General features: G+C 35.1%; 1 protein-coding gene across 1 annotated transcript in view; it reads left to right on the top strand.

Moving 5' to 3' along the window:
* The window catches only part of LOC134745651 (uncharacterized), a 424,512-nt gene that overhangs the window by 259,026 nt on the left and 150,356 nt on the right, over positions 1-15,130 (top strand). Inside the window, exons 5-6 of the mRNA XM_063679774.1 lie at positions 3,639-4,506; positions 7,554-7,654. Coding sequence (XP_063535844.1) covers positions 3,639-4,506; positions 7,554-7,654 — 969 coding nt within the window. The remainder of the gene's footprint in view (positions 1-3,638; positions 4,507-7,553; positions 7,655-15,130) is intronic.

Raw genomic sequence — 15,130 nt, 5'->3', positions numbered from 1 at the left:
GCAGTGAATTTACAGTGGTTACAAAATTTACTATGGCAGTACCGCTCTATCTTATTATATCCTCATTGTTGCAATGGAATAAGGATTTATAGGATTTATAGGATTCGACTGTACTAAATGTGGCCTTCGGTCAAAACTCTTTCTTGGATTACGCCGCGTGCCGATTGACTCGTCTTATTAAATACGCGAGTTATGCTTCATCTAGTGTGTGTGATCTGCGCTTCCCCCGAGTTTCTCGAAACTCATCAATTCTACTCACCGATCATAAATTACGAGGCAAAGACAAATCCCTTACAATTTCAACTCGTATGAATTATTCAAATGAGAAACGCGCCGTTTATTAAGGCCAGAGAGGTGAAAGTCTCCACTTATTTGTCTGGATGGAAATGACTAAGTTTTACATTAAGTAATTACCCATTAATCATTATTTATTTTAAATTATTAATTACAACTTATTGATTATTTTTGTTTTAAATATAGTGACATTTCTAATAATATTGCATGCGCTAGGTAACCAAAGTCATAGAGTAACTTATACTAGAGCGGTACTGTCATAGTAAATTTTGTAACCCCAGTAAATTCACTGCCATCTGTCGACACACTTTAAAACTAATAAAAATAAAGATTTATAAAAATACGATAGAATGTATTTAAATATAGATAAATGATTTTTTTTTATTTGCATTTATTATTTTTATGATTTTGACCCATGTTCTTTCACTGATATGCGTTAAAATTGTTAAATAACAAACGAAACCGTCAACGCCATCTATACGACTGTAGGCCAAAACTAGTAGCGCCCTCTGAGCGAGAATCAAATTTTCTTGATTTTCGAGGCACGTTTTTTCCTTAGACTGTATCCATCTATTACGGAGTTATATCTATCTTTGCCAAAATCATTGTACGTCGCAAGACATATTACAGAGAACAAATTGTTTATAACACCTGTATTCATTACCTGTAATGCACAATTGATGAATAAATGATTAAATGATTCTTTAATGTGCGTATAGTACTTAAAATTTTAAAAATTAAATAAAATTTAACTAAAGGCGAAACATATTGGCAACACCAGTTTTCTTGTCATAATACTCATAATTATCAAATTTAAGTTTTATGTACATGTACTTAAATTTGTAAACATCGTTTTTATTTTAAAATTATTTCTAATAGGTACATATAAAAAACCGGCCAAGTGCGAGTCGGAGTCGCGTTCCAAGGGTTCCGTACACTACATAATTTAAACAATGTATTTTTTATGATGTGAAACGTGAGTGAAATGTCTTTAAAAACCCGTAGGGGTCAGATCATAAACTAATTAAGTCCGACTCACGCTTGACTGCACATTTCTTACAGGTTTTCCTGTGATCTATAGGTAAAGATCTATTTTGTGTATTTTAAGTCAAAATATTCTTTATTCAAATAGGCCTAGCAACAAGCACTTTTAAATTGTCAAGTACAATTTTTTTTTTTTTTTTCAATTAGACCCAGTACTTTCGGAGATAAAGGGAGATAAAATGTTTATCATAAAATTATAAAAAATATGTATTTGAGATTCTCACAATGAGCTCTTTCATTTGATATATAACACGATATAGTGTGAAAAACTTTATTTTTTAATTTTCTCATTTACCCCCCAAAACGGGGGCCACAATTTTAAATTCATTTATTTACGTTACATGTCCGTCTTTGGGTCACAAACTTACATATGTATACCAAATTTCAACTTAATTGGTCCAGTAGTTTCGGAGAAAACAGGCTGTGACAGACAGACAGACAGACAGACAGACAGACGCACGAGTGATAAGGGTTCCGTTTTTTCCTTTTGAGGTACGGAACCCTAAAAAGAAAAAACTAATTAAAACGCGCAAAATATGCTATACATTTCAATACAAAACTCTTCCTTGACACATCAAAATGTTCACAATACTGGATGTACAGAAACATAAACAAAGACAATTAGATAGAGGTAACCACAGGTGGTCTTATCGCTTAAGAGCGATCTCTTCCAGACAACCTTTTTTTATTTATTATTATTATCATATATCATATCTATTTCAAATAATATTCATCACTCACACACGACGACATTAGAAACCCATCGATATAAACCGTCCATTACCGCCATGTTTTCGACTTCATTTGATATATGGATGGTATAGAAAGGATGCCAATCTCTTATGGCAGAATTGTTGCAAAAGTGACCGCTTTCAGCTTTAAATAATAGTTCCTAATCTCTACGGTGGCGCTAGTTAGGCTCTGGGACATGAGTATAACATGAACCATATAAGGCAACAAATAACCCGACCAAATTACGTAGGTTGTTTTTGGTAGTATTTCGGTGTATGGTGGCGCCGCCGGCGTAATTACTGATTTTTGATGGACACTTTTTATATAGAGATTTGGCTCCTTTATATAGTCTCCATGATTTGATAGGTAATTTTCGCGTGGACACTTGGACAGTTCTAGTAAATTGATATCGTATCATTCCTATGGCCAGTGTTGGCCGAACGTTAATTGCAATTAACCATTAACCAGTACAAATTGAATCGTAAATCCTATTGGACGGTTACAGTTTACGGTTCAATTTGTACTGGTTAAGTATTAATTGCATTAACGCTTTGGCCAACACTGCCTATGGCGAACCTATTTAAGATCGATCGAATGAGTCAAACCAATTTTTGTGTGATTATCGAGTAGTAAAAAAACTATTCATATCTTTTAAAACTAGTGGCTCTGTGAGCTGGCATAGCTTAGAACTACATCGTGTCACATTTAAAACTAAATTAAAATATCATTAAAATTACAATTAAAATAAATTTAAATTACAGTTAAAAAATAATTCGTTTTAATTAAATTACAGTTAATAGTTTAAAATTGAAAAATAAAATAAATTAAATTAAAACCTTTAAAATTAAATAATGAATTAACAAGTAAACTTAGTTTAATAGAAATTATTCACACAGGTCATTTTTGTGGTCATATATTTTTGTGGAAATGACAACAATTTAAACGTTTCAGGTTTTCTGGTAGAAGTACAAAAGAACATCTGCCAAATTATAGGACATTATATACTTATAAGAAAATAAAGTGAGATTTCTGAGACGAATGATTCGTAAATTCAACTTACGAGTATGTACTCGAAGTTCGTAAGGAAAGTTGGAAAAGCAATCCATGACGTGACTTCACTGTTCCATTCAACAAATAGAAATTGCTTTAATTATTCAGAGAGGTGAATTCTGGTATTGCCGAGAGTTTGACTTGTTTACGCTAGCAACGCAGTCAATGAGAAATACATCGTGTTTTAATACTTTTAATGATAAAGTACGGCGATTAAAAATCGTTTTATTTGACCACAATTTTTTTAAATGATGATGATGATAATGATTTTGAGGGTCACAGACTTTAGCCTTACTTGTAATAGTCGTACACCTCAAAGTAACAAGAAACCAACTAATCAAAATTATAAACGAAACGCTAATGTCTCTAGGGATAGAGTGAGATTACCATTTCATTCGCTACGGCGCAAACGATTGACTGACACAAATATGCTTAATTTTTGGGAATTGAAGAGTTGTTTTCTGCAATTGATAACTCAGATTAACTCTTGTATTTATCGTCTTTCTCTCTTGTTTCAGATTGCGCGTTACACATAAAAGGGCCGCGCGGGCGCGTCCACTCCGGCCAGCTCCCGCGCACGCACGGCTGCCGGCTCCTCCCGCCGCCCCCCACCCCCGGCCACGCCCTCCTCCTCGAACTTCATAAGCTCAACGTCCCCTGTTCTACTGGCTTCATACGCTTCGCCCCAAACACACCACCTTTATGTGGAAAACTCGAACAAATCCCATCACCAAACAGAAAATTCATATACCACGACTCCAAGAACTCTGTTGACCTCCACGGCCGACCTACGTTCGCCGTCGCTTACCGTCTAGTCGACCATTGTCACGATGTGTTGCTAACGGAGAGAAACGGCTCGTTCGAAGTCGGACCAACAATCAAACTCTTCTGCTCCTATAAAATACATCTTCCGTATGGAAACAAAGTCGCGTTACGCTTACAAATGGGCACGGGACCAATCGCGGCTAAACATGACTTGTCTAATATTATTCAGGAGGATTATCAAGAGTTCTGCGAAGGGATGGAGCTGAATTTAGAAGACGGGGATTCTAGATGGAAACATTGTTCGCAGCCTAATGATCCGCTGCGCTCAGTTCAAATAATTTCTGAAGGAAACTCAGTTAGACTTAACGTCAGTATCTTAGCAAAAAGAAATTCCTCAGCTATGTGGTTGAAAGTGTGGTGGATGGATAAAGGTATAGAGGAAGTGGTGGGGCACTGCGACTACGGGTGGGTGGTGTCTGATGACTTCTGTGTGACGGCGGTGCGGGAGGCGAAGCGGGCGTGGAGGCAGGCCGAGGCGGAGTGTGTGCGGCTGGGCGGTCATCTCGCTAGCGTGCTGAATGAGAGGCAACAGCATATTTTGGACCAACTCCTTATAAATGCGTGAGTATCCTTCCATCTTCCTCTTTTCTGTGTTTGATAAGGATCCTCTCCAAAAGCCAAAAGCGACTAAAAGTAATAGTGAGTGAAACCGTACTGATCTAAATATTTTGATCCTGACCAAATTTTTAGTCAACTTTTTTCATATTTTTTTCAAGAACGATTTTTTTCTTCACTACACAGCACAACCATGCATAATGTGTACGATACACATTATGAACAGTTAATACTGTACGACAATAGACGGTGTGTTTAATTAATAAGTATTTTTTAATTAACATTCGAAGTCCTTCTTTTTTTTGTGTTTCCACTTAGTTATTGCATGTTAATTGTACTTTTGTGGACATCTGTTATTGGCTATGTTTTCTGTTCACTATGATTTGTATTATTTTTGTATTGCTGTTGATGCCCCAAATAAAATAAAATAAAATAAAATAAAATAAAATAAAATAAGTGTCTAATGAATAGGCGTAGGTAGGCAGTACTACTTAGTTTCAAGCACAGTTTTGAGGTGTATTAGGTACTTGACTAGAAATAAAACCAACATTGATATATTATTTTTACCTCAATTTAATTCTGATGGAAGCTTGCCGTAAGATATGTATAAAACACCCACAAAAATTGCTATACTTATTTGTTCTACTTTCGGCGGTAACATTACTAATGGGAGTTTATTATGTTATGACACTTTTGCCTTGACACCCACAGCCTACTTGCAATATTGTGTAGTTATTTAAGCTGCAGTCAGTTAATTTTTCTTCTTCTTTGTCGTTCCCTCATTACTGAGCATCGTGACCACTTGGTTTTGCAGCTCCTGTGATTTGTCTCCATCGGTCTTGATCTCCCGTAGCCCTCACCGCTTGATGAAGTTTGATTGATAAAAATATAAAAAGATTTAGGTGGCCTTCTTAACTTTGGTCGGACCATCTAGTTGGTCCCCTGTAGTATGAAGTAACAATGTATCAGTTACTTCAGTTGTAATTATTTACTTAATTAAAAATGGCCGCCTACAATAAAAAAAATACAGTTAATTAGTGGAAAAGAGTAAGAGTTACAAAGTGTATTAAAAGACCGATTTGATACTTCAACATTAATATATCTTATAGCATAGGTAATATATTTTTCACTTCAGCAGCACGAACAAGGGTACTTTGCTACTCAAAAAGAATGAGCAAAATCGCATTTTGCTCACTGAGTGAGACAAAATGACATTCAAGTGACCTATATATTCGAATGTCATTTCGAAGAGTGGGGCCTAATACAAGTTCGAAATACTTGGATTCTATTCCCTCTGTCCCTTTCACGTCATTAGCAAAAAGAAAGAGACAAAAAAAGTTCAATGGTCATTCAACGGTATATTGACGGTTTATAATAGACCCCCGAAATAAGTCAGAACGCATCGTTCCAAAACACCTATGAGTATGAATTCGTAATAAATAATTAATAAAAAAAGTTTCAAATTTCATTGAAACACTATATTTTACGTATTTTATTGTAAAATTAAAATAATGAACTTAAAAAAATACAACGATTATAACGCAAAATAAATAATTCTATTTTTAACGATCTCTACTATAGTTGACAAATAGTAGTATCTACAGTTCGGACTCTATCTAACAAAGTTTTTTTTTAACAAAAAAAGTTGTCGATTGAACTGTCAAATGATATTCGTTATTTCCATATTAATTCACTGAAATTTATTTCGTTTTGTTTTTGTGTTTTATTGCGGTTATTAAACTTAATTGTTAGAATATCTTAAGAAAAGATGAGCGAAAAATTGATGAAGAAGGATTACATTTTTTCAGGTTGTATTTTTCCTCCCTAAATATGTTCTCACTGCTGAGATGAAAAGTCTTGTGTACTACACGAGATCAAAGTTATTTACATCTCGTGTGCTTTTGAGTCCCTTGCTACGCTCGAGATTCTAAACTAGATTCACTCGCTACACTCGTGAATCTATTATAGAATCTTTCGCTTGCACGGGACTCAAAATAAGCACTCGAAGAAATATCAAACTTTGCTCTCTTGTTGTACAAATAACTATATACTCAAACGCTTAGACAAGTCTCTACACATATGCAAAATGTACAAAAAATTGGACAGCGGTTGAAAACCAGAATTCGTGTTGCCTAGTCTGAAATAATCCTACAAATCAAAACCTAATTAGTTTCCAAAATTCAGACCGTATTTTACACTAAGTAGATACTAAACTTTAAATCGAGTTTAAATATAAATCAAAATAGCTAAGTTGCGGAAAGTAAATTAAACTTGGTTCATCTAGATAACATCAACAACGAACTGGATTTCTAACATAAAAGTCCTAGCGGTACACCCCGAAATTCAGTAAAATGCTGCAAATGTTGTTAAAAGTATGAAAATCGGTACGATTGATCTTTAGGTCATTTGAATCAATTTGACCCGTAGCACAGAAAAAAACTGGAGAGGAGAAATGATCTTTTTTTTGTATGGGAAAAAATATTGTTTAGAAACCTATCGTGTGTGGTACCAAATGAAAGGGCTTAAAAGCAATTTTCAAAATTGCTTTCTTAAGGTTGGATATGAGAATATTAGGTATTATTTGAGGTATATTTTACAAAAAAATTTTGAAAATGTGCATGAAAAATAGCATTCCAGGCGATAACTCGTAAAGTGGTTAAGGGCAATGTATAATGAACCCTCGTGGACGTCAGCTGCCGCTCCGTTGGTGGGTTGAGGAACTTTTGACTGTCATTTCTGGCTTTTGTAGGTACTTCTTCAATGCCATGCATGGGTGCCCATATAGACATTTGACCCTCACAACAAATTGGATCGACTGATAACATCAATAAAAACTTGTATTATCCTTCCAAAGTGTATAAAAAAAGTTTTAATGTTAATCTCACTCAATATTATAATATCTATTACTTTATTGCATGTGTTAAGCTTGAAATTCGTCAAAATTTTTCCTCAAAGATCTTATATTTAGGTTGATTATTTTTAGTTCATTCTTTGTATTATTTATGTATTCGCTCCAGCTATAAATATCTTCAAATCTTTTGTCGTGTTTGCAGGCCCGGCGCGGGGGTGGATGACGTGTACTGGATCGGAGCTACTGACGCGGTCCATGAGGGCGAGTTCCGATGGTCGGACGGCCTGCCCTTCTCCTACTCACGTGAGTATCTTACTTTTTTAGGGTTCCGTGCCCAAAGGGTTAAAACGGGACCCTATTACTAAGACTCCACTGTCCGTCTGTCTGTCACCAGGCTGTATCTCATGAACCGTGATAGCTAGACAGTTGAAATTTTCGCAGATGATGTATTTCTGTTGCCGCTATAACAACATTAACAACAAATACTAAAAAAGTACGGAACCCTCGGTGGGCGAGTCCGACTCGCACTTGTCCGGTTTTTTCTTTTCTTTCATTTGCAGCCAGTAGCCACGGATCTAATGACGGAGTAAAGCACCATTTTGCAGATGGGACATTTTGCGATCCGTTAAATCATATACACATACGGAGCTGGGGTGTAGGTTAGAACCGGTGGTAGTTCTTGACATTCAAGTACAGTCGCCATCAGATATATCGGAGCGGCCAAGGTGTTCACAATATCTGAACAAGCACTCTAAAGCCTTGAAAATAGAGGCGTGTTCAGATATTTGTGAGCGCCTCGGCCGCTCCGATATATCTGATGGCGACTGGACATTGTAATAACTAATAGCCAACACGTATGCCTAAATTGAAGATTAAGTACCTAAAGATTTTTATTGAATAAGAATATGCGTAGTTGAGATGTACTTCAAATTCTCTACTTTTGTTTTTACGTTCCAAGGGTGGGACAGTCAGTCTGCCTTTTTCAACTCACCAGACAGAGACCCAATTATTCCACACTATCTCCTATATTGTTATTGGGTCAGTGAGGGCAGCTAATGAATAAAACCATAGACCTTAATACCTATTTTATATAGATGTGCGCGTGCGCCCTTGAGGGACAGAACATACGCAATGCGACAAAACTAAAAACACGCTTTAACATTCCTGACAACATAACAAAACCAAAATACGTAACTTGGTCGGGGTAGGAGAGATTTATATTACACTTTACAAATTAATTATTTATTTATGTCACCAATTAACTTTCTAGACAGTAGAAGATTAGTCATAGTCACTTAGTTTATTGTTATTATAAATAAACATTTTGTCTATATAACATTTAAAACTTTCGCGGTTTAAACACATATTAAATCACATTTAGAAACGGGTCTATCGCGAATTTATTTTGTTACCTTTATTTACCGACGTTTCGACACAGGTTTCACTGGTCGTGGTGGTGGGAAACCTGTGTCGAAACGTCGGTAAATAAAGGTAACAAAATAAATTCGCGATAGACCCGTTTCCAAATGTGATTTAATAAACATTTTGTCTGGTAAGCATTTACCCCCTGATACATTGACCTACAAAAAGTGCATACCTAAGATACAAGTAAATGTTTACTTATTTTAGGTATTGTTATCAAATTTCCATGAGCGACAGTAAATACAAATTCGTTCGGTATTAAAGTTTTTAACTTGACCTGTACCTATTTCGAGTTGAATCTATGAATATACTAGTATTTAAGTATAAATTGTATATTTACCATCGTATTAAACCAATTAGCATAAGTTTTAAATGAATAAATATTATCTTAATTAATTATTAACAAGCAAAATGCAATGCTATTAAGCTTAGAATAAATTTAAAAGTGGAATAAATTTATAAGTGGAAAGTGGTAATTTAGAATGGTAGCACATCGTAACTGGTGAATTTCCAATATGACTTGGAACTCCGGTGGCCGTTTAAGAAGTGTAACGCTCTTACGGTAGATGTCGCTAGGGTCCCCTAGACCCATATAGTGGGAAGATTTGCTGACTATGGATGAGGTCTTGGTGGCTCAGTTGGCAGAGCGCTAGAGTATCGATCCAGAGGCCGTGAGTTCAAGTCTCACCCAAGGCGGTAATTTTTCCACTTTTAAACTATTTGTCTGCAATAAACGATTACAATTACAATTACAATTAATAATTTTAGTTTTAATTTTTAGTTAAGAATTTACAACAATGCTATGGACCTATGAGTTGTCTGAAAATAAACGCATTTTATTTTATTCTATTTATTTATTAAAACAAATGTAAGTGTAACAAGGACAAACAGTAATAGCGCTTTCTCTGCTACTGAAAGTTCCATAAGAGCATTTCGTTCGGTCATCTCCCCCATTATATCTCTATATTATTCTACCTCTATGTATAAAACTGACAATAAAAACCAAATAAAACTGACACAATGGGTGAGAGTTCACATAAAAAACTCCTATTCTCGGCTTAAGTCAAATTAGTTCGCCGATTGAATACAAACAACATCAATAATGTATAAGAATGACTTTTGTTTTTCATTAGATCCAGATCATTGAGTTATTTAGCTTTAGCTGATTTGAATTAGTTTGAATAAATTAGGGATAAATCAAGGGTTATCGCTTTTCGGCGAATTAGCCTCATGCATGAAGTTTATATTTGAACGAAATATGTTTTATTTGGATGTTTGTTACCGTTATATCATGTTACAAATGCATTTCCGTTTTTAAATTACCATTTCATTACTTAAAATTATAAATAAAAAGTACAAAAATTTGCCCGCGAAAAGCTAGTGAGCGAAACGCTCGAAACGCCACGTGACGTCACGCGTTCGACAGATTAGTGTCATTAGTAGCAAACGTCAGTTGGGCCGCCCAACGTGTGACGTCATCACGCTCTGTCGAATTCGCGCCAAAAATTATGAGCGTTTCAACCGCTCAAAAATTTTCAACATTTTAAATATTTTTTAATAAAATAATGTTAAGGTTTACAAAGGTATTTTTATCATTTCCGGTGTTCCAACGATATAAATTATGAATCCAAAAATAAAAATAAATTCATGCATGGAGCTAATTGAAAAAGTATTTTGTGATTGGTTGGATTAAATACGAATGAATTAGCTTTGTAAGCGCCGCTTGCACCATCCCACTGTCCCAGTGTCAAATTGTACTGGTAACCATGGTAACTCCAGGTTTAACCGGTAACCCCGGGTTAGTGGAATGATGCAAGTGGGCCGTTTGACAAAAAAAGTAAAAATACTATAGGACATCCTTACGCAAATTGACTAAAGGGGCCCACTGACTATCAGTCCGCCGGACGATATCGGCCTGTCAGTTAGAACAAAAATTTGACAGTTCCGAACAACTGACAGGCCGATATCGTCCGGCGGACTGTTAGTCAGTGGGCTCCTTTAAGCCCCACAGAAAACTCAAAAAGGCTTGTGTTGTGGGTACTCTGACAACGATATAATATTATTATTTACATAATAAATACATAGACATACTCAGGATCAAATATCTGTGCTCATCAGATAAATAAATGCCCTTACCTGAATTTGAACCTCTGGCTTCATACACGAAATAAAATATTTTTTACAATACTACCAGAATGTATAGTAAATGGGAATTTGTTCTTGTAACAAATTTTGCGTTCTCCTAACATTATTTTCTGTTTAGCCAACCATTTGATTTGAAGCGATTACAATTCGTTTGTAACGGGCAATAGTATACAGTGTGTAGTAGTAGTGTATAGTTATTTATTTATTTATTATAACAACATATTTACACAGCATTACAGTTTGCACCAAAGCGCTGGCAGATTTATACATGCAAATAGCAAAACAGTACATAATTATTGAAATACAATTTAGTTGAGTTTACTATTTGTAGAGTTGTCACATATACTACGATAAAAATTGTAGGGTCTACCGAATTCTCGTTACAACAACCAGTTTTTTTTTTTCGGTGTAGGTTGTCTTGTCTGCGTGGAAGAGATCGCTCTTTAGCGATAAGACCTGTTGTCTACCATATATTAAGTTATGTGCTTAATTTATATGTATCTATCTTTTTATATTTTATTTCAATCAAACATCAAACATTTATTCAGCAAATAGGCCACATGGGCACTTTTACATGTCAATTTTTACAAACAATAAAATCAACCCAAAATTACAAAAAACAATTACATAAATATAAATTACAAATTACACAAGAAAAAAAAACTAATAAAAACTATACAAATAACAGAAGTACTAAAATTGTTTAGAGATGTAAAAGTCTCTAGGTGTCAGAGATAAAATGTATATAATAATAAAAAAGATCATCAAATTATCCAGAGATGTAAAGGGTCTCCGAGACTTGAATTGTTTTATAATTAATAAAAAGACAAAATATTAAATCAGACTTATTTATATTGGGTTTCCACGCGGCGCGGAAAAATAATCTAGTTTCCGTATAATCTTATTCATAGCATTTATTTACGTGAAAACGTGTAACAATTTAAAATAAAGATACTTTAATTTTGCGTTAGCCTTTCTTAACCGTGTGAAGTTAGCGTTAAAACTTAATGCTTGTTTTCCTTTAAATTGCGTTATAAAAACTACACGCCCATAAACACAACCTTAATTAATACATTAATTAGAGAGCCTTTCTCCATTATCTACCAGCTGTAATTCAATTACAAGTCGATATGTTGTCCTTCAGAGCTCTTTCAATAATAATAAAAAACCGGCCAAGTGCGAGTCGGACTCGCGCACGAAGGGTTCCGTACCATTACGGAAAAAAACAGCAAAAAAATCACGTTTGTTGTATGGGAGCCCCATTAAAATATTTACATTATTCTGTTTTTAGTATTTGTTGTTATAGCGGCAACAGAAATACAACATCTGTGAAAATTTCAACTGTCTAGCTATCACGGTTCATGAGATACAGCCTGGTGACAGACAGACGGACAGACGGACGGACAGGGGTAAAAGGTAAAAACGGGACCCTATTACTAAGACTCCGCGGCTGTCCGTCTGTCCGTCCGTCTGTCCGTCTGTCTGTCTGTCACCAGGCTGTATCTAATGAACCGTGATAGCTAGACAGTTGAAATTTTCACAGATGATGTATTTCTGATGTTGCCGCTATAACAACAAATACTAAAAACAGAATAATATAAATATTTAAATGGGGCTCCCATACAACAAACGTGATTTTTTGCTGTTTTTTTCCGTAATGGTACGGAACCCTTCGTGCGCGAGTCCGAGTCGCACTTGGCTGGTTTTTTTTTTTGCCGACTAAACTTGCATTAAAAGCCAAGTGAAATATCAGTAGCTCTATAAAAATGTATAGGCCTCCCTACTCGTCACAAGTAGCTCTCCGAAGACAAAACGGCTCTTGACGAGGAGGGCTTTCGAGCATTCCTTTATCAACTAGACACGAAAATTATTATACTTAATGCTAATTCCCGATCGTGAGTTCGTCTTTGTAGAATTGTTAAAACTTCGTCTCCTTCTGGGGTAGAATTCAAAATATATTTCCATAGTGAAGCTTTATAATAAAAAAAACGGACAAGTGCGAGTCGGACTCGCCCACCGAGGGTTCCGTACAATTTTTTTTTACAAATGATTCATTTTCAGATTTTTCCCTGTACTTGTAGTGTAAGACGATATTTCTTGCCAAATTCCATAGTTATAGGTCAACGGAAAGTACCCTATGAATATTGATTCCCTTGAGAGTTTTGAAATATACGTTTTTTTGCGTAAACAGCCAGATCTTTTTTTTAAAGTTAACTTAGAAGTTTTATTTTTTCACAGCTTCAAGGGGCTGTAGACCTGAGTATATTTTAACTTGTTAACTCGATACCTTCAACTCAACGAGATAGAGGGTCTTGACAGATGGACGGATGGACGGACAACAAGGTGATCCTACAAGGGTTCGGTTTTATTCTTTTGAGGTGCAGAACCCTAAAAATATAATGTTTCAAATTTCAAGCTTTCGTAGGAAATATATATCTTTGTTAACATTTAAAAACCCATTTTAGTGAATAAATACGCGTTTTTCTAGATATAAAAATAGTTTTCCGTAAGGCTTCGGTGAAAACTAGCTTTAACTGGAATTTGAGAGTGACAATATGGCTTACCAATACAATACAATACAATACAATACAATACAATACAATACAATATCGTTACAGATTATTTCAGAGTACCAGGATTCATTGGAATATATATGCTTTTTAAATTTAATTTAGCACTTCAAATTTTGTATGTAAACTTGTGTGTTAATAAATTTATAACAGTAAAACCACTTACATTTAATCTCCCCTTAATCTTTTCTATCGGTTTTTCTTACTACCCTAGCCTTCCACATTTCTATCTAGAAAATAAAGCAAAGCCCTTGAACTCAAAGTCCATTACGCGGTAATCACCGGGCCATCTTCAGCGGGCACTAGAAAAATGCACCTCATTATATAAAGAACGAGGAAGTAAGTGCACTATGCCGTTAATTTTAAAAGGCCTTAACTTACTAGGACTTGGCACTGGAAATTGACGATTCCTGAAGCTTATTGCAAAGAAAATAAGATCCAGCAAAATTCAGTTAAATGACGCTGTTATAGTGTTCGCCATAAGCGATTTTTTGGATGCGTAGTCAAAGGGAGCGGTTTGCATTGCAGCGTACATACATTTTGTTTGAAAATAATATATATAGGTATGGAATTAAATACAGACTGACATAAAATATTTTAAGAGACTAAAACCCGCCACCAAAAGATTAAGATTGGATGATAATATTTTTTTTATTTCCTTAGTAATTTTATTTATTTACAATAGAAGACAAAAAAATGCCGATGACAGGGTCGAGTGGAGAAAACGAGAGGAGGCCTTTGCCCAGCAGTGGGACACCAAAGTAGGCTAATAAAAAAAAAAAAGAAGACAAAAAACATTAATAACACACACATTAATAAGACATGAAAACGACGCTAGTACAGGTTAGAGGTAGACGGGTTGGGCAGGGCTGCACCGTCATTGAAACCGAAGAAATGTTGTTTATAATTTAATCACTCTCTTAGCCAAATATGTTTTTATTAAAGTTTAAGAAAGTTTTTCTTACAATATGAGTAGAATCAGTTTTAGTTTATATCAAAACCAGTTCAAAACCGGAATATTTGGCATCGGCCCGTTGAGTTATTCTATATGCCATGGGTTCCAAACCGTACGTTGCGTTGCCTCACAACCCTTGGGAACCTGTGGGTTCCTAACTCGAGTATTTTAACTACATTTGAAGAGCTCGACTAGTTCTGCTATTACGAGAATCGCGCCAAAAAACTTCCCAGTTTTTATTGAGTCTTTTTTATACGTAACTCAGTCAACAATATTGTAGGTTATATCTAAATACTAATAGCAGTAAAGAAAATAAGCGCTAAACCGCATTCACATTTGTCTGTCGTGTTGTGTTGTCACGGGTATCGGTTTCATACATTTAATATGGTTGCGTTCACATTTGTCTCATGCCTGATGCATCAGAGAAATGTGAACGGAACCATATTAAATGTATGAAACCGAAACCCGTCACAACACAACACGACAGACAAATGTGAATGCGGTTTAGATTTAGATTTATTTATTTCAGGATAAAAATTACACTATAAATTTGCATCAATGTCAAAATTATGCTTATCTTCTTATTTATTGCTTATTTTGCTTTATTTTATGGTGTACCTAACCCATGAATTTTACATTAATACAATGCATTTTGTTTTTTTTGTAAAAAAATGGTCTAAAGTTAAA

The sequence above is a fragment of the Cydia strobilella genome, chromosome 11 (genome assembly GCF_947568885.1).
Source record: "Cydia strobilella chromosome 11, ilCydStro3.1, whole genome shotgun sequence".
Lineage (NCBI taxonomy): Eukaryota > Metazoa > Arthropoda > Insecta > Lepidoptera > Tortricidae > Cydia > Cydia strobilella.
This window is presented reverse-complemented; position numbering and strand designations above follow the sequence as displayed.